The sequence below is a fragment of the Lepus europaeus genome, chromosome 11 (genome assembly GCF_033115175.1).
Source record: "Lepus europaeus isolate LE1 chromosome 11, mLepTim1.pri, whole genome shotgun sequence".
Classification (NCBI taxonomy): Eukaryota; Metazoa; Chordata; class Mammalia; order Lagomorpha; family Leporidae; genus Lepus; species Lepus europaeus.
Window position 1 is genome coordinate 82,045,161 of NC_084837.1, and position 20,238 is coordinate 82,065,398.

At 49.9% G+C, this 20,238-nt stretch overlaps 1 protein-coding gene across 1 annotated transcript in view; it reads right to left on the reverse strand.

Moving 5' to 3' along the window:
• Nucleotides 1–375: 375 nt before the first annotated feature.
• Nucleotides 376–20,238, reverse strand: part of ANXA2 (annexin A2) — a 48,679-nt gene continuing 28,816 nt past the window's right edge. Inside the window, exons 4-13 of the mRNA XM_062206043.1 lie at nucleotides 15,691–15,785; nucleotides 12,697–12,810; nucleotides 9,600–9,690; nucleotides 8,076–8,155; nucleotides 5,713–5,772; nucleotides 3,913–4,006; nucleotides 3,238–3,333; nucleotides 2,754–2,812; nucleotides 1,718–1,840; nucleotides 376–727 (exon numbers count right to left, since the gene is read on the reverse strand). Of these exons, the coding sequence (XP_062062027.1) occupies nucleotides 668–727; nucleotides 1,718–1,840; nucleotides 2,754–2,812; nucleotides 3,238–3,333; nucleotides 3,913–4,006; nucleotides 5,713–5,772; nucleotides 8,076–8,155; nucleotides 9,600–9,690; nucleotides 12,697–12,810; nucleotides 15,691–15,785 (872 nt within the window). The 3' untranslated portion in view covers nucleotides 376–667. The remainder of the gene's footprint in view (nucleotides 728–1,717; nucleotides 1,841–2,753; nucleotides 2,813–3,237; nucleotides 3,334–3,912; nucleotides 4,007–5,712; nucleotides 5,773–8,075; nucleotides 8,156–9,599; nucleotides 9,691–12,696; nucleotides 12,811–15,690; nucleotides 15,786–20,238) is intronic.

The following is a 20,238-nucleotide window of genomic DNA, read 5'->3' on the forward strand; positions in this document are numbered from 1 at the left end:
CTTTACCTGTAGAAGCAGTCGAGACGGCCGTGGGACTTCCTTTCCCTGCAGTCCCTCCATCTCCTGGGGGTGCAGTGCCCCCAACAGAACTTCCTATAGCCTATGGCCTTGGAAGCATTCGGCACCCACACAGCCCACACACAGGGGCTTAGCCAGCATTTGAGATGTGGGTACAGCGGGACTGTAGGACTGAACTCTGAATTCAACTTCATTTCAATGCATTTAAATAACCTCCCCTAGACAGTGCCCACTGCACCAGCTCTCTGCGTTCCAGAACTTTCTTCCCCTGGCAACGGCCCTACCCATTGAACAACACAATCCTGGGAGAGTAATTTTCAAAGAACTCAATGGAAAGCAAGGCCAACACAATACCGGTTTCTAAAGTAAAAATTCAGTTTATTGTTGACACAGTGCCCAAGAGGCAAAGTGTTTCACATCACAGACTTCACTTCCAACTCCTTGGAATGTTCTTTTCTTTGGCTTAAAGGAGAGACTAGAGGGCAGAGCCGGGCAATGCTCAGGCAACTAAAGTAAGGTTGGGGCTGGGGGCAGCACCAGCCCTACCTGCATGGGGCGGGCACGGGGTCTGTTAGCTGCAAGCTGGTTTTCTAGCACTGTTAGCAGGCATTAGGGGGAGCACGGCTGGTGAGCGCTCCTGCAGGGGGCTTCAGTCGTCTCCACCACACAGATACAGCAACGCTTTCTGGTAGTCGCCCTTGGTGTCTTGCTGCAAATGGCCAAGGAGAAAAAAAAATAAATCAGGGGAAAGACCCAACTCTGCAATAAAAAGAAATATCCAGGTATCCCCCACATACAGAGAAGCACGGCCCATAGCCAGCAAAGGGGAGGGTCTGTAGGTCCTGGCCCAGCACAAGGGCCCTGGAGACCATGCCCGATGCCTGGTGCCTGGCCAGCCATCCCCCAGGGAGGCATCTGAGTCCCACCACACTGCAAAGGTGGAGGGGCGGCGTGCTCTTCCTGCACAGGGGTCCTGAGACCCTCCCCTCTTTCCTCCTTGCCCTCTCTCTTTTACACAGGACAAGGGTACCTTTCCTGCCTCACTCTTCGCTTCATGGATTCTCAAGGTCAAGTGGATATAAGCTGGGGAGGTAAGGAAACATCTCCTGAGACCCCAGCTGGTCCCTCCAGTTTATCCCTGCCCCTGACAGCTTGGGGATATACCCATTCTGCCTCCAGACTCATCCATGGCGCCCACGGACATGCCTTTGGAAACTTCCGAGGCTTTTAGAACAGACCCCAGATTGTAGAGCCAGTCTGAACCTTCCCCCACCACCCAATCCCACTCTGCGAACAGTCACTCCTTCTATGGGAACGTCCCATCCCACCAGCAGGGACAGACCCTGAACTGATGGGGACACGAGAGCACGAGCAGTCAGGCCTGCCACGGAGGGCTGTGCACCAAGCACACGCACCACAGAGCCGAAGTCGCCACCGATCTTCGAAGTCTAAGGATGTTGGCGATCATCATCATGAACAAGGATGACCGTGACAGGGTGACAAAGGCAGGAGATAGATTTTTTTTTTGCCTGATTCTACAAGGTCCTGGGGCAGGTTATCAACAGTGCTTCCAAGATAAACCCCTGACTTCTCCTGACCAGCAACTCCACCCCTCGGGGAAGGAGAAGCCAGAAAATCCTGATTCTGCCAGCCTCCGCCCGGGCCGCCCGCCGGGACGCCCCGGCACCTGGTGCCTCACCTGGATGTAGGAGTACAGGGACTTGCCGTACTTCCTCTTGAACTCCGACCTGATCTTCAGCATGTCCACTTCACTGCGGGAGACCATGATTCTGATCAGGACCTTGTCGCGAGTCCCCTTGCCCTGAAAGTGCAGAGGATGACACGGGGTGAACTCACTGACAACACCACCACAAACACAGCCCGGGAGGTTTCTCTGGCGCCAGGGACTGCACGATTCTTGATGTCGCGCTCTGAGAGACCGCAAATACAACGGTGAAAGTACTCCTTTCTGGAGACCAGGAGCACCTCGGAGTTCCAGGCACAGCAGGATTTAACAAGCACAAACCCCTCGCTGTGCACCCGGTACATATTTCTGAGGGGCCCACAGGTGGCGCAGCAGGTTAAGTCACGGCTTGCCATGCCAGTGTCCCATGTATGGGGGCACTGGTTCGAGTCCTGGCTGCTCTGCTTCTCGTCCAGTTCCCCGCTGAAGGACCTGGCAAGGCAGCAAGAGATGACCCAAGTCCTTGGGCCCCTGCTACCCATGGGGGAAACCCAGATGGAGTTCCTGGCTCCTGGCTTTGGCTTGGTCCAGCCCTGGCTGTTGCAGCTGCTCAGGGAGTGATCCAGGGGATGGAAAATTCTCCCACATGGCCCTTGGGAGAGAAAAGGTTCCCTCCCCTCACCGCTGGAGACAAAGTCTCACAGTGTGTGCCGCGTGGCACGGCGGGTGCCGGCATGCCAGTCGCCCCCTTCCTCGGCTGTTTGCGGGGCAGGAGGAGAGTGCTGGGAAACCTGCACGGGAACCGGACAGGGCTGCCTCAGAGCACCAGGTCCCTCCCACAGCACTTTGTTTGCTAGCTGCACCCGAACACACATGCAGGCAGCAGAGAGGGACCAGGTGGACTCATGGCTTCCCTGCCTGTCCAAGGCAGCCAGAGCTGGGCAATGTGTTCCTGTCTCCCAGCAGCCACCAGTCCAGGGGACGCAGTTTGGGGCACAGAAGCAGTGAAGCCCAGTGTAGACACACAGACCCGTCAGCCCACGGCCCTTACCTTCATGGAGTCGTACAGCCGATCAGCAAAATACAGGGGCTTGTTCTGAATACACTGCACTGTGGAGAGAAGAGGGGCGGGTCAGGGGCCTCTGGGCTGCAGCCACTAGTCCAGCCCACAGCACCAAGCGGGCACCACCAGGTGCAAAGGAAAGGGGCTGCTACATAGGAGAGCTCAGGGAGTCCCAGGCATCCCGGGTACTGCTGAGCCCGCCGAGGGTGCACATGTCAGGACCTACCTGCTCAAACCATGGGGGCTCTGAGAACTGCAGAAACCCAAGGGCATGGGTGACCCCACCACCACCACCACCCTGCCTTCTCTTGCTCTCTTTTTCCTCCCTGGCAGCCATGTGTTCCATCCACTGTGCCCTTCCTGCGTCTCACATCCTTGAATTTATACACTGAAGATGAGGAAAGATTTGAGAACCAGCCCTGTGTACTAGGGATGGTGTTGGCGGGGGCCGGCGGGGAGGCTCCCTACTTACCCAGGTTCAGGAAAGCGTTCTCCAGGTCTCCTTTGACTTCCTTCTTGATGCTCTCCAGCATGTCATAAGGGCTGTAGCTCTTGTACCTGTCAAACACTGAGGAACCGTAACCAACAGTTATGTCACGGTCACAAGCCAGAGTCGCCCACGATCATCCCCACGGTTATGCCCCAGGGTAATATAAATAACTAGATGAAATAAATTAAAAAGGGGCATGATTGCAGCCTAGGAGCTTAGAGGTTGCTGCAGTAGACCACGGCTGACATCACAGCGGCCATACCATGCACATGTCCTTATGACGAGCATTGCCTGGGGCCACAGAATTGGACCATTTCCATCTCCCCTAGGTAGAACCAATTCCTCCTGGAAACCACAAAAACCAGCCCAGAGCAGCCAGCCAAGTCCACTGTTTCAACAACTATGGCAACACGAAATGGCCCTCCAATAAGAAGTGACAGCAAGCTAAAGCATCAAACGTGGAAAATCCCAGGGGAGAGAAGAACCCAGGATGGGAGGAGAGGACGAGTGGACTTGGTGAAGGGAGACGGGTGAACCCATAGGAGTGCCTGGTGGGAAGCAAAGCGTGCTCTGGCAGACGTGAGCCCCCACACAGACACCCCACCCCCCGGCCTCCCGAGAGCCCTGGGCACGAGCCCTCCTCAGCACGGCACCCACCTTTCTGGAGGTGGCACACGCTGCGCTCGGTCATGATGCTGATCCACTTGGGGACGTCGGTTCCTTTCCTCTTCACTCCAGCATCATAGAGGTCCTACAAGTAAAGCCCACCGGGAGGTTGATGACGGGAGGTGGAGCAAGGTCACAGAGATGGCACATGGAATGGCACGCTCAAAGGACTGAATGGGAGAGGCTGGGTGTACGGACCACGTGGGCAGAAACGGACCGCTTAGGCAGAGTCTTAGTCGCCAGCAGTGTCCCTTGGGCACAAACTGTAAAACACGGCACTGCAGACTGTTCACAAGGTCACGGCTGTACAGATTTCCTTCCTTGAACGTGAAAAAAAGGGCTGGAAGATGAGGGCCAGGCAAGGGCCCATGAGCACAACAGGTCGCCTCCCTTCCAGCGTGTTCCGTGGCAGGCAAGCTACAGGTCATCTACTGAAGGCAGCCACGCGTCAGCCACCCACACCCCACACTTTGTAGTGACTCAGGAGAGGATGGCCCTGGAAAAGGAGCCAGGCCAGCCTCACTTTCAGTTTCTGGAAAATGTAGGGACCACAAGGAATGCTCAGAACGGCAGGAGGGAGAGAGGGAGAAAGGCTTGCACAGGGCACACACTCATCCAGCAATCTCCCACCACCTGGGAGTTGCAAACCCCAGTCTCCAGGACTCTATTTAAACCGGTTGCTACCTCCTGCTAAGAGTGCTGTGTGAAACACATTCAATTTTAAAACCAAAACGAACTTGGGTTTTTTTTTTTTTTTCTACAGCACTTAGGATCTGCATGGAGCCACCTGTTGGCCCTCTGGTTAAGTTGGCTCCCGGCAGCCTGGATTGTCCCAACAAATCGCTCACGGCGAAGGTGGCAGTGGAGGCGGCAGCAGTTCTAAACTGCCCCAAACACAAGGACAGGCCTCGGCGGCCTGCCCCACCACCACACAGCAGGGCAGAAAGGAGGCTGTCCCGGCTCTGCCGCCCCTGTGCCGCCCTTCTGTGCCTCCCCACGTGCTCGCTCTGCTCCTGTGCAAGCCCAGCCAGGGGCCCAGCAAAGCAGGCCCCGCAGAACTCATGCCTCCAGACACAGCAAAGGCTGGACAGTCATGGGAGTCAGGTTAGGGATCCCAGAAGGAATCAGAAGGGAGCCGGTGGCCCCGTAAGGGAATAGCTTCCGATAAATACGGCTCCCAGAGAGCGGAAGTGAAATCCCATCCTCAGACCGGAGTGGGTTTCATAGGCTCACACACTGCCAGGCATTCTTTCCTGTTAAGGTGGAGACGATGCCCCCTCCCAGGGTCTGTGGGACAGACTCTGTGACTCTAACACATAGGATGGGACAGAAGTGACGGTGTGTGACTCCTGGGATTAGGACACAGAAGACCCCGCGGCTTCCTCCTGGCTTTACCTCTCGGGTCACTCACTCTAAGGAAAGCTACTTGTCATAGAGCAAAGACACTCAAGCAACCCCAGAGAGGCCCACGGAGGGGGATTCTAGAGACTTCCGCCCACAGGTGCACGGACGCACCTTGGAAGCAGATCTCGCTGAGCCAGGCAAGCCCTCAGGTGGTGCAGTGCTGGCCAGTGTTCTGCATGCAACCCCAGCAGGAACCCTGATCCAGAACCACCCGGCTGAGCTAGTCCCCGGTCCCTGACCCACGCAGACTGAGAGGAAATGAAGGAGCGACGTCTGAGGCCACTCGGGCTGCGGTTTTGTTTCCCAGCAGTGGATTCCTGTACAGATCCCCCCCACCCAGAGAATCACTAAAAACCAGCAGCTCAAACCGAGCAGCAGGGCACTTACCCGGGCATCTTGGTCAATCAGTTCATAATCAATGACAGAGCCATCCTCTGCTCTCCTCCCCTACAGGGAGAACACAATTCAAACATCAACTCCATTTCTTCATCTTAAAACTGAAAATGTTTACTTCCCAACCCCCAGGAGCGACGGCTCCCTTCCTGAGCAAACAGCTGCTTAAAGTTCTTCTTCTTTTTTTTTTTTTTTTTTTTTTTTTTTTTTTTTTTTTTGACAGGCAGAGTGGTTAGTGAGAGAGGGAGAGACAGAGAGAAAGGTCTTCCTTTTTGCCGTTGGTTCACCCTCCAATGGCCGCTGCAGCCAGCACATCGTGCTGATCCAAAGCCAGGAGCCAGGTGTTTCTCCTGGTCTCCCATGCGGGTGCAGGGCCCAAGGACTTGGGCCATCCTCCACTGCCTTCCCGGGCCATAGCAGAGAGCTGGCCTGGAAGAGGGGCAACCGGGATAGAATCCGGAGCCCTGACCGGGACTAGAACCCGGTGTGCCGGCACCGCAAGGCGGAGGATTAGACTGTTAAGCCACGGCGCCGGCCTAAAGTTCTTCTTCACTCTAAGGTCCACACAGGGCTGAGAGCTCAAAACCCAGAGGCAGTGACAGGGCCGGGCCTCACCAGCGTCAGACTCCTCTCCTTGGTACACAGTCCTGGGTGAGGCAATGGAGAGAACCCCCAGTCCTGACTCCCCACAGGGCTCACACCAGAGGGAGAAATTAACATGGAAACAATGGCCAAAGAATGCCAGAGCCTGGGCAGTGAGAACACACACAAGCCACAGGAGGGAGCACCCTCTCAGAGGCCGACTGGCAAAGCCTGGGACTACTGAGCCAGAGCTCAGAGTTGGAGGAGGCCGGTGGAGAGGAGGGGCCGAAGCCTTCACACAAGGACAGCTCTCAGGGCAGGATGGGTCAGGGCAGAGCCTGAGAGAATTCTGGGAGAGAGGAAGAAGGGAGGGAGGTGCTGGGTAAAGGCAGCTGGGAGCTGGGACTTGGTGCTGGAGAAATGGGCTTTGATCAGGGACATAGAAGCAAGAAAGTGGTTTCAACAAGGCCTGTGCATGGCGGGTGGGACACAGGGTGGGTGGCAGACAGGGGACAAGGGGAATGGCATGGGCATGGCTGCAATAAATGGAGACATGAGTGGGCCAGCACCCCGTACACGGGTCACTCATTTGTCCTCAGGGTTCCTGCACAGAACCAATCTCTCTTCCCTCTCAGCCACGTAGGAATTACATTTCACACAGGCCAGAACTCGAGACCCACGGGGAAAGGCCTCGCCACCCTGTGTTCATGCCATCAGCTCCACAAAGACCCCCGCTCCAGCCAAAGGGCTGCGCAGGCAAAATCTCTCTTAAGGGCAGGTGGAAAACAAGAGGGTCACTTCCATGGGGCCGGCATTGTGACACAGCAGGTAAAGCCACTGCATGGAATACCAGCATCCCATATGGGCGCCGGTTTGTATCCTGGGTGCTCCACTTCCGATCCAGCTCCTTGCTAATGGCCTGGAAAAAGCAGCTCGGGCCCTGCACCCATGTGGGAGATCCAGATGAAGCTCCTGGTTCCTGGCTTCAGCCTGGTTCACTTAGGGAGTGAACCAGTAGATGAAAGGTATCTCTCTCTTTCTTTCTCTCTCTCCACCTCTCTGTAACTCTTTCAAATAAATAAATAAATCTTTAAAAAAATAAAATAAAGAGGGCGCTGGCACTGTAGTATAGTGGGTAAAGCCACCACCTACAGCGCTAGCATCCCATATAGTTCAGGTCCTGGCTGTTCTACTTCTGATCCAACTCTCTGCTGACGTGCTTGGGAAAGCAGTAGAAGATAACCCAAGTGCTTGAGTCCCTGCACCTATGTCAGAGACCAGTAGGAAGTTCCTGGCTCTTGGCTTCAGTCTGACCCAGTCCCAGCTGTTGTGGCCATTTGAGGATTGAACCAGCAGATGAAAGAGATGAAAGATCTCTCTCTCTCTCTCTCTCTCTCTCACTGCTTTTCAAATAAAATAAATAAATCTTGAAAAAGAAAAGAGGCTCACTTCCTGCTGTGTGGCCACAGGGGCAAGGTGACCTTCCCTTAATCACATGGGGATGGCTGCTCCATAAATCCAGGCCAGAGCTTGGGAGCCGCCCATTCCTCCTCTGGCTCCCCAAGTCCACTTGTCCTTGTGGTTTTGCAGGATAAGAAATCCTATTATCCAAAACTGACAACTCTGCAGTGACAGTGCAAGCCCAGCGTCAGAAATGCGGCTGAATTTTGGATTCAGGCACCAGGGATTTAGTTAATTCGCTCCCAAGGATAAAATGAGGTATGTGACTTGCCTTGGGAGGAAGCAAGGGCAAAGAAAGAACCGGAGAAGCCCACCTTTGCAAGGGCCACCATCAGCTTGCGGAAGTCGCCCGATGTGTCAGAGACAATGTCCTTCTCCAGGTCGGTCTTGTACACTAGGGAAACAACACAGCCGGTTTTATGTTTCCTGTCTGCACACCCAACTACCCACCCACTCAGCTCCCCCCCTGCCCACTACGACACTGAAAAGCAGACAGCCACATCAGCACAGAAGCACCCCCGATGGAGAGTGCCTCCTCCAGGTGAGATCGGAGCCCATGTTCATCAGGGACCAGGGACAGATGGGGCTCGGTCAACCCAGGTACCCGCCGGCCTGTCTGTGGTCAGTGGCTCTTTCAGAGGGAAAATACTGGTTCCCAACCTGCTTGTCTGTGAACACTCATTCTGAATATCACAAAATCTAGAAATCTCTACACACACACACACCCTTGTGCTTTTTTGTCATTGTGCGCTAATTGAAAAAAAAAGCACAATGACAAAAACAAGTAAGACTTAGTAATACATCTGGATGAATTTATAGTTCATCTTTTTTTAAAATTTTATTTATTTACTTCAGAGGCAGATTCACAGATAGACAGAGGGAGAGACAGAGAGATCTTCCATATACTGGTTCACTCCCCAAATGGCTGCCAACAGCCAGAGCTGAGCCAATCTGAAGCCAGGAGCTATTTCCAGGTCTCCCACGTGGGTGCATGGACCCAAGCAGTTGGGCCATCTTCCACTGCTTCCCCAGGCCATAAACAGAGAGCTGGATGGGAAGAGGAGCAGCTGGGACGCAAACTGGTGCCAATATGGGATGCCGGCACCACAAGCTTAGATTATCACGCCACAGCGCCAGCCCCAACAGGTCACTACTTCACACAGCATCTACATCGAGATGCAGTAGCAATGTCAGCTGCGTGACTTATTTTACCCCCAGCCTTCCACACTGCTGGGTGCAGAGTCCACAGGTGTCTTGCAATAATTCTTCAGTTATCCACAGTCCACAGTTGGGAACCTCAGAAGCAGAAACTAAAGAGCCCCCAGCACATGGAATCTATCTAGAAGACTTTCTCCTTCCCATCAAATATTGTTTTAGAAATAGGGTTGTTTTTTTTTTTCTTTGCCACCTTTCTACCCATTTGCAGAAGTGCTAGTGGAACACGCTCAACCTAGTGGGTAAGCGTCAGGTTAGAACTCCTGAATCCCACGTTGGAGTGCATGGGTTTGAGTCTCAGCTCTACTTCCAATTCCAGTGTCCTACTAATGTGCACCCTGGGAATCACGAGGTATAGCTCAAGTAGTTGGGTCCCTGCCACCCACAGAGAAGAACTGAATTGAGTTCCTGGTGCTCAGGTTTGGCCTGGCCCAACCTTGGCTACTGTGGGCATTTGGGGAGTGAACCAGCAGATGGGAGGTCTGTCTGCCTCTGAAGCAAATGAATAAATGTATATTTTTTAAACACAGACAATAAGGAGGTGGAGGAGAGGCATGGCCAACCTTGGCGTGCACATCCATCATCCAGGCACTAAGCAAGGCGGCCACAGTGGAGCTACTCACTTTCCTTGTAAACTCTGTTAATTTCCTGCAGCTCCTGGTTGGTCCTCGAGCAGATGATCTCAATGAGGGAATCCTCATCAGTTCCTAGCCCCTGTGAAGCCGGAAGCACAAACATCAGGAGGAAAGGTCTTCTGCACCATTAACCTACGGCTCTGCTCTCCATCAGGTCAACCGCAAGCCTGGTTTGGATTGGACAGCTTTCTCCTCTCTGCACTGCTGTCGATATATCTCCTGTGTCTTCTACTCCTTGACAAAAAATGTCTCGCCTGACTGCAAGATGGTGTAAGTGGCATGTCTAAGCTCAACTATGTTTTCAAAAAGCAAACAGTGGATGCCAGAGACAGAACACGCCACAGTGTCCACAGTGGTTCAGAGTAACCCCCTCTTACTCTCGATTTCTCAATTTCTGTAACAGCCACCCACTTTTTAAAGAGATGGAAACATTTTTTTTTTCGTAAAACAATTCATCCCACTAATTTAAAATAAAGGGATATTGAAAATTGATGTTGTCGGTTGCACCCAGTATCATTAGATCAAGAGTAAGTCTGCGTAGCAGGGAGAGGTACAGTGGAGATAAAAATTTTAGCTTCACTTCTTTGAAATGTAAAATTGGGTGACTGTTAAAAATTTCATTCTTGTGCTCCTATTTTTGCTTGATGATTATGCACTCTTTGGGCATTTTAGGGAAGCAAAAGGAAATAATGAAATGCCAAATAAATCTAGACACCAACACTTTATTAGGGAGTAAGAAGTTGATGGGCGATGTATTCAAATTTAATACACACACTTTAGAGCGTGCCAGATAGCTTGAAAGAACTCAATGAAACATGTATTTCAAAGCTAGTTTCATGATCAAAGTCAAGATTTAATAATCAGGATTCTCTAAGACTCGTCTTTCGAATATGGAAATAACACTTTGAACTGAGTAGAATTACAACTGTTTAAAATGTAAATCAATTATAAGGTGTTAATACAATAAGAAACTTACTTCTCCACATGAAAAGTGTGTCAGGTATTAATTAAACTTATTAGGGTTTATATGCCCCTCAAAAATGGCTTGTGTAATTTGAGCTAAGCCTCAGGTTAATGGCTAATTTTGAGTTTTACTCTTAATCTCATCTTGGAGCCTCTGGCCCTTCTTCCAGAGTTTTTAATCATAATTTGTAGAGATCCCCACGAGGCCGAACTTGCTTCCCTTGATAGTAAGAGGTCCACACATCATTCTAAACAGATGTCGCAAAATAGCAACAGGGCCATTTGAGTATTTTTAGGAAGGGGCAGTTTTCCAGTCTCAAGAAGCCTGCAGACAACCCGTGCTTAGGAAGAATGCAGGCCCCTGACCCTAGACACATCCGGGACAGGACTGGTAAGATCTTTAAGAGTTGCTTCCTTCCAACCACTGCTAATACCTGAGGTTTCGAACACTGTCTTTTATCTCTGCAGTGGAAGGTGACCTTGGCAATCTCCAAACCTTGGCCCAAGCTTTGCACACAGGCTGCCCACAATTCCTACCACAAGGGTAACTTCTACTGTGACATACGGTAGACATTGCCACTGGTATCGCCAGAAGTCAAAACAGATTGTTGTGTGGTGTGTTTTTTTGTTTTTGTTTTTGTTTTTGTTTTTTTTTTTGTTTGATTTGGTTTTTTAGTTCAATTAATGTCACTTCAAGCTTTATGGGTTTCAGAAGGGTACTCAGCCGTGATGGCTAATGGAAGGGCTGGCACCAGGCCAAAGATTTAGCAGTTAAAACACCTTGCAGTGGGCCCTGGTACATGGATGACAACAGTGAGGAACAGCTCCAATCTGTGAGGGTTTCAAGTCACCAACACCGAGTAACAGACACCAGGCAGCGCACAGGAATCACAACTCAGTGGATCCCTGACAAAATCGGAAGCGTTGACGGATGCTGAGACGGGCCGGTTCCGCTGCTCATTTTCCCGAGGAATGCTCTCCTTATCAAGCGGCATCATTAAATGCTGTTGACATTTTATTCTGAATCACGCCTTCCTTCTCGCTAGGGCCTCCCAGGGAAGCTTAGAGCAAGTCTGCTCAGATACACTGAGCCCGGCCTGGGCTGAGCCGAGGAGCTGAGCAGCAGGGAGCTTGAACAACGCATCTTCCAGCAGCCCTGAACTACCAAGCTCCAGCCCCTTGGCTCAGTGACTGTGAAGCGGCCACACTCTCCGGGTGCTCCCTGGGCAAAGGCTGGCCGCCGGGATGTGACATTAGCTCTGCGGCCAGGCTTACAGCAGGGTCTGTTCATAATCTGGGGACAGCACACTCGGGCTTCAAATTAAGAAAAAAAAAATCACAAATATGGCCGCCCCCCTGCCATGGAGGCTTTTCCCCAGTTACATCAGCAGAGGGCAGCCTCGGATCACTGAAACTGCAGCCACGCTGAGCCGAGCCGGTCTGCTCTCACCGGAATCTACATTTAATGTTTGTACATCGATTTAGCAAAATATCATACGTGATGTCTTCCGTATACACCTAATTCAGTTTGCAACCTAGAATCTTTACTATGCCGTTTCACCTAAAATCTCACATTCAAAATAACTGTGGGGGAAAAAAAAGTAACGTAATACAAGTAACAAGACCTTGAACTAAATACAGGTGTCGCTCACACTCTGAAGTCGCCCCTGGTGTGCACTTACCGTGTTCTGACTCTGCCTACCTCTGGAGCGAACAGTGGGACGACAGGGGGAAGGTCAGAGGAAGAAGCGCCATGGGCAGAATTCGCAAGCTTCGCTTAACAAAAGCTGAGTTTTTCTTTTCCTTAATATCACAACACGTCTTTCACGGAGGAAGTGTAATCAAGGAAATCGTTTTCCCAAATGGTATTCCAATTGCCCAGGTGCCGAGTAGTAGCAGCTGGTAACTGACTTCTCAGCATCATGAAATTTCTTTAGTTTCAAAAAAAGTAATTGAAATATTTTTGGTACAAATCCTGAAACTTAGAGCTTCAGTTCATTCAAAAAAAAATGGCTCCAAATGAGAACTCAACAAAACTGACAATCACCTAATTACACTCAGAGCTGCAATTCACCAGTATTAACGACAGATCTGCCAGAGACGACGGCGCACACGTGTTTACCTTCATGGAGGCCTTCAGCTCCGAAGCGTCATACTGAGCAGGTGTCTTCAACAGGCCTAAGATCACCGTTTCCAGATGGCCCGACAAGGCTGACTTCAGGGCGGCTGGCAGCTCCTTCGGGAGACAGGCAATCGCAGGGAAAGTGGTAAGTCACACTCCCCTTAAAACTCACCCGCAACCAAGAGAGGATCTGTTTCTCCAAGCAGCCCATGAGCCTTATATCACTCCCGGGCCTTGGGTTGAAGTCCCTCCAAGGCACTTCCTCCCTCGGAGCCAGAGGTCCGGCTTTGTCCTAACAAAGTCCCTTACCATCTAAGCTCACAGTACCTTCTCCCGCAATCATGAAAAGGACACTGGGCTAGCAAACACCACCAGGGCACTTTGTAACACACTTGAGAACAGTAGCCGCCCATGAAGGCAGGGCTCTTTCCCGGGTCAAGGCCCCTGGCAAGGCTAAGGTGGCTGGAATGCAGAGAGTCCCTGTGGCCTGCTGATGTCCTGCAGCTGTTCTGGGGGTGACTCCACCAAGTGTCCAGAAGGAACCAGAGGCCCTGACATGACTGGAAGAAGGGCTAGGAAGCTTTCCTAAGCAAAAGACTTCACCTAATAATACTATTATTAGTATCTATTTGTCCACACTGCGTTAGAATGGTATTGATGGGGAGAAAGGGAACTACAGCCCCTTCCTCCACAAACAGCCCCCTTGACACCCCTGCTGCATGTCATTTCTTAGGGTTCCACCGTCCCATGAACAGAAGACTTGACTTTAGAGGTCTGAGCCAGAACCCATTACCCCAAATCAACGTGCTTCCTCCAGGGAAGCATGTTGCAAATTACGGGCATTGAGCAATGGCTAAACTCCCCCATTACAATTACTCTCTTCTTTCTTCTCACCTATCCCCTCTGCCTCTCTCCCTTCTCTTTTTCTCCCCTGCTTTCCAACAGCATCCCTGGCACCTGCTGTATTTAGCCCCTCAAGATAGCAGCAGGGCTGGAAGGGGTGATTTGCAGCTGGCTTCAGAGAGAATCTTCTCGAATCACTCAGAGTAGAATGGTAAAAGTGACACGGCTCTTAGGAATCACTGGCCCAGTTCTCTTACTACCTACTGTCTCCTGCTTCCTGATGTCCCCAGGACACACAGCACTCACAGGGAGACTTTTGAGCAACCTCCCAATTACACCACCAGTTGTCCAATTTGGAACCTTGAGGTTGGGTAATTCCAAACTTAGCCTAATCCAGACTCCCCTCTACCCATTCTCTGTTCAAACCTCAAATAGCATTTGGGCACCTGCTGGCTTCTGCCACTTCTATTCTCAACTCCTTAGGGGCGACCAATTTCCTGTTTCAAACAACATCCAGCACAGAGCTTTGCACTTAAAAACCCCCGAAATGGTTGATAAAGAAAAACCACTATGTAGGGGGGAACTTGGCATTTGCTTCACCATGAAGGAAACAAACAAAACACTGGGCCTTTCTCCCAACTCCTTTCCGATCTGCTAGCTCTTCAAGTTCATCGCCAGGGCAGCCTGGGCACCTGGGCCCATAGCCCTCAAGTGCTCCACAAAGAGCTCATTTGCAATGATAAGGGGCGGCGGCTTCTCCAATTTCCTTCCGGAACTATCTCAAGTAGTTTCGGGCAACTCTCGCCTGCCCAAGGTGGACGGACTGTCATCAAGAATCAGCAGGGCACTGAACGGTCGCCCAGCATAGAGCAAAGCCGTGTGGGTGCCAAACCCCACCGTGATTCAGCTATGTTCTCTCCAGCAAGGCACGGGAAAGCTCTGTTCTCCGTCTACCTGATCTGAAATGGAGATCCAAGCTGTTCTGGGTGTGTGGACACGCCCAGGTGTGTTCCGAGGCCACACTCCGTAAGTGACAGCTGAATGCACAATGATTTGCCTACTGTCCAGAGAGGTGGACCTCCTTGCTCCAACAGGAACTGGGCTCTCCCAGTGCACAGACCCTTTTCGGAAGATGAAGAACTAGACACTCCCCTTATGCCTCCCGGTAGAAGATTAATACACGTTAGTGGAAGGAGAATTTTAATGCACATGAGATGAAAGACGCCAGCTGCTCTCCTATTTATGTCCTTTCCAACTGCTTCAGGGTGGGGAGAGGGAGTGGAAATGGGAGCCACAGCCAGGCTTGACCTGAAGCCCCCAAGCCCCTCACAGTCACGTCAATCCAAGAGCAGAAATATCTCCTCAGAAGCCTGCCCGCTTCACCTCCACTGTGGCTCCGAGGGAAAGCCGTAAGTCAGACAGGAGCTGCAGGAAGCCAGCCACACTTGCTGCACCATCCAAGAATAAATCAAAAGCTTTTAATAGCAAAAAGTTAAAAATAAAGCAGTACATCCTTAAAAATAAAATTTCCCAACACCGCGACAAAATATAGGATGAACAGGCACTGGCTGTTCCTTAACCGCTAGTGGACAAGCAAAGGAAAAAGCGCACAAAGCCCCTTTAAATAGCGAGAGCATGGCCCTCAAGATAGCCTGGTGGACCAGACCATTGCTAACCAAGCTCATGCGCTACAAAACTCTGAAGAATCCGTGTGTGTGCGTGTGCGTGTGTGTGTGTGTGTGTGTGTTAGTAGAAGGGAAGGAGCATGTTGGGAGTGATACACAGTGGTGGCCACTGTCCTAGGATCAAATTAGAAACAACTCATCAAGAGAGAACTGAACGCAGGGTCTGGGGCAAAGTAAGCACTCAATAAATGCTACTGGTGACTCATGCTGTTCTTATTCCCTGGTCCTTCTCACTTCTGCCCCCAAACCAGCTCCCTCCACTTCCACTGGCTGGAAGGAGGGTGCTGTCTTTGGGTCCATCAGAGTGGGGAACTCTCGCCAGGGTGGAAGTAAAAGGCCTTGGGTACCCAGAGTTCCAGCAAGGCTCCCGCTGGTGAGAGCCACTTGCAATTCACAAAAAGGAAAAGCCATGTCTGGAGAAAGCGAAAGCACCCAGGGCCGCCCTGGGCCCCTGGAGGGCCCGTACCTTCTTGGTCCTCCTCTGGTAGGCGAAAGCGATGTCCTGTCTCTGCGCATTGCTGCGATTGGTCAGAATGTTGACGATGGTGACCTCATCCACACCTACGGAAACACAAGTTGGGAGAGCCCCTCAGCCAACTGTGGGTTGATGCACAAGAATTAAAGCAGTATTTTTTTAAGGTTAATTTATTTTTTATTTGAAAAGTGAAGTTACAGAGAGACTCTGAAGGAGAGGCAAAGAAAGAGGTCTTCCAACTGCTGGCTCACTCCCCAAATGGCCAAAGCCAGGAGCCAGGATTTTCCTCCGGGTCTCCCACGTGGGTGGCAGAGGCCCAAGGAGTTGGGCCATCCTCCGCTGCTTTCCCAGGTGCATCAGCAGGGAGCTGGGTGGGAAGTGGAGCAGCAGGGACTCGAATTGGCGCGCATATGGGATGCTGGCACTGCAGGTGGCGGCTTTACCCACTGCTCCACGGCACCCGCCCTGGAACAGTGTTGTGCAAACTGAGATCTATGTATACTGTTTTCCAAACTGAAGTATCAGGACACCAGGGTTTGTTCTCTGTTGTCGGTACACTGCCCAGCGTGTGTGCCCTCTAGAGCCTGTTTTTTTCCTGCAAGCCTCAAACCTAAGTGGATCTTTTAAATATTTGTATTAAAAAAGCTATTTTATTCATAAATTGGTTTCTGGCATCAACAGTAGGAGGTGCATTTGTGAGGCTTTGGTAGTCAGATGAAACAACAAGATTTAGGAGGATTTTAAATGAAGGTCCCCAAATTGCCATTTAACTGGAGATTTAATAGACAGTAACCGCGGACTGAATTAATAGAGACAATTATTTATATTTATTGCAGGATTATGGCTATATAAGCAGCTAGGTATAATTTCTATAATTATAGAAACTGTCATGACAAATGAGTCAGATTTAATATGGCAGTTGTATTTTAATAGCATAATTGATTAATATAATCATACTTATTGAAGACTAAATTGTTTTGTAAGGAAAATAAATGTTCCACTGCCTTTAATCTTCAATAGGCAATTTTAATAATCAATTTTATAACTTTATTAAAAAGAGTAAGTGTTTTAATCTAAATTAAATCTAAATTGGGAGTTTTGAAGTGCCACCAAAATATTTTAGTACCTATTTTAATTGGAACATGTGTATTTACAAAGATAAGCAATGCATTTTGGTATCTGGAAGCTTCCAATTTTATATCAGAAACACTCCAGACATGCCATTTAACTTAAGAAAGCGTGATTTTAAGAACTCAGAAGTGTAAAGGGTCTCTCTCCTCACTGATTATGAACTTTGTTTAATAAAAGGAAGGCTTTGCCCTAATGGGATAGGTGACTTGGAGGTCAGAGCGCAGACTCTAAGCACACAAGGTCACTTGCAAACCACAAGCAGCCTGGACCAAAGCAAATCCGCGAAGTCCCAAAGAAGCAGAAAGGCAAAACGTCACGCTTCAAGGCGAGAGCAGCCAGCAGGCTGACAGTGGAGGAATCCTGAACTCTTAAGTGGGTAAGATCAGAAAAACACCAAGTTAGAATTTCTGGGTATAAAAATAAATAAGATTTTTTTAAATTTATATACGCATTTCCAAGTGAGTTCTTGCCAATGCAGTAATTATCTTATCTGCATCATCTATGATTTTAGCTCTCATTTTAGAGTGGCCAGTGTAAACACGGAAATCCGACTGCTGTAGACAAGCTTCAAAGACGTTTATTTCAGCACTGGATAGAGTATCATAAGACCAAGGGGGAAACTGTGTCCAGTAAGAGACTGATTCAATATCCCCTTGTCCCTATAATGGGATACCACGCAGTCACTTAAAATGATGCCACAGATCAACTGACATGGGAAAATATTCACAATATACTATTAAGTTAAAAAAATATGTTATAAGCTAGTATCCTCAACATAACCCAATTTTCTATAAAATGTATATGTATGCCTAAGAAAATATCCAGAAGCCTTTATACCAAGATTTTAATAGGGATCAGCTGAGTGGTGACATTATGGAGAATGTTTTTATTTTCCTTCTTTTGATTATCTATACTTTAAAGTCTGGAATCAACTAGTCGCCTTGCTTCAAGAGGCTCCCAGTCTGGTTCCAAATAGAATCAAACACAGTATGGACAAGAATTAGTTCATACATCCATACAGTTCTCTTCCGTTCCAAACATCTTGTTTAATAAGCTATCTTGTTTAGTCCTCACCACCTCCTAGTGGGGACAACCACTTCTGCATTTTCTAGAACTGGAATCCAAAGCTCAGAGACTGGGCTCCAGTTCTACACCTGCTACCTGTCCTCCTAGGCTCTCCCCTTCTTTTTTTTTTTTTTTTTAAGATTTATTTTATTTCTTTGAAAGACAGAGTTACAGAAAGAGGTAGAGAAAGAGAGAGAGGTCTTCCATCCGCTGGTTCACCCCCCAAGTGGCCGCAACGGCCAGAGCTGAGCCGACCTGAAGCCAGGAGCTTCTTCCGGGTCTCCCATGTGGGTGCAGGGGCCCAAGGACTTGGGCCATCTTCTGCTGCTTTCCCAGGCCATAGCAGAGAGCTGGATCGGAAGAGGAGCAGCCGGAACTAGAACTGGCGCTCATATGGGATGCCAGCACTTCAGGCCAGGGCTTTAACCTGCTGTGCCAGTGCCGGCCCCCGTATCCCTTTCTACACGTGCACACACAAGGGGCTTGCACAGTGGCCTCCATTTTGGCTTCATTAAAACACCAACTGAGCTGTAACATCTAGGACAGCTTCAGTGAGAACCTGTTAAGGCTACGAGGCTACTTTAGTGGTGTGTGCCTGCGCTCACATGAAAGCACACGTGCCCACACACAGGTCTTCTTCTGTTCCTTCCTTCCTCTCTCTCTCTCTCTCTCTCTCATTCTTACTCCATCTCTCAAAAATTCTATGGCTCTATTATGAAAATCACCATTCAATCACCATTCATGTACTTTTTCCTTAAACTTTATTACCTACATCTGAAAATTCTAAAAAAAGAAAAACACCATAAACAAAATGCAATTCTATCCTCTAACTTCAATTCTAGTATTTCCTGAAATCAACTTAAAGACCACTGACCTAAACACATACCAAGAACTGGTCCACTAAAAAAAAAAGTTATTTCTCTTGGAAACAAATGTGAAGTTTATGTTTTGCAGCAGAACGGGGCCCCTAACCCACCGGCACTGAGATCACAGGAGCATTTATTAAAACAATTCCTGAGTCTGGAGCTGTGGCATAGTAGATTAAGCCTCCAGGGCCAGCTATGGTGTAATGGGTAAAGCTGCCGCTTGCGGTGCTGGCATCCCATATGACTGCCAGTTCGAGTCCCGGCTGCTTCACTTCTGATCCAGCTCTCTGCTATGGCCTGGGAAAGCAGTGGAAGATGGCCCAAGTCTTGGGCCCCTGCATCCACATGGAAGACCTGGAGGAAGCTCCTGGCTCCGGATTGGCGCAGCTCCTGTCGTTGCGGCCAATTAGGGGGTGAACCAGCGGATGGGAGACCTCTCTCTGCCTCTCCTTCTCTCTGTGTAACTTTGACTTTCAAATAAATAAATAAATCTTAAAAAAAAAAAAGAAGAAAAAAAAATTAAGCCTCCACCTGTGGCACCAGCATCACATATGGGCACCAGTTCGAGTCCCAGCTGCTCTACACTTCTGATCCAACTCCCTGCCAATGGTCTAGGAAAACAGTGGAGAATGGCCCAAGTGCTTGGGCACCTGCACACACGTGGAAAACCTGGGAAAAGATTCTGGCTCCTGGCTTTATACTGACCCAGCTCCGGCTCTTGTGGCCACTTGGGTAGTAAACTAGTAGATGGAAGACCTCTCTATCTCTCCCTCTCTCTGTCTGTAACTCTACCTTTCAAATAAATAAATAAATCTTAAAAAAAAAAAGTAGTTGAGCATTCGTAAAATTAAAACTAAAATCAAAATTAAAAATAATAACACAGGGGGGCAATGCTGTGGCATAATAGGCTAAGCCTGCTGTACTAGCAACCCATATGGGCACCAGTTCAAATCCCAGCTGCTAGTTTTCTGATTCAGCTCTCTTCTGATGGCCTAGGAAGCAGTAGAGGATGGCCTAGGTGCTTGGGCCCCTGCACTCATATAGGAGACCCAGAAGAAGCTCCTGGCTCCAGATCGGCCGAGCTCCAACTGCAGCCATTTGGGGAGTGAACCAAAGGATGAAAGACCTTTCCCTCTGTCTCTCCCTCTCTCTGTCTTTAACCCTACCTCACAAATAAATAAAAATACAATTCTCCGGGCCCTATCTGACATCTGCTGATTGCAACTCTCGAGGATGTGGGACCCCAGACGCAGCATTAACAAGCTCCTTGGGAATTCCTGATCCGAGAATCACCAACAGAGATGGAAAATCATGGGTGGGGAATGGAAAAGTCTTTAGAACTAGGAACCGGCGTTGTGGCACAGTGTGTTAAAGCCCTGGCTTGAAGTGCTGGCATCCCATATGGGCACTGGTTCTAGTCCTGGCTGCTCCTCTTCTGATTCAGCTCTCTGCCAGGGCCTGGGAAAGCAGTAGAAGA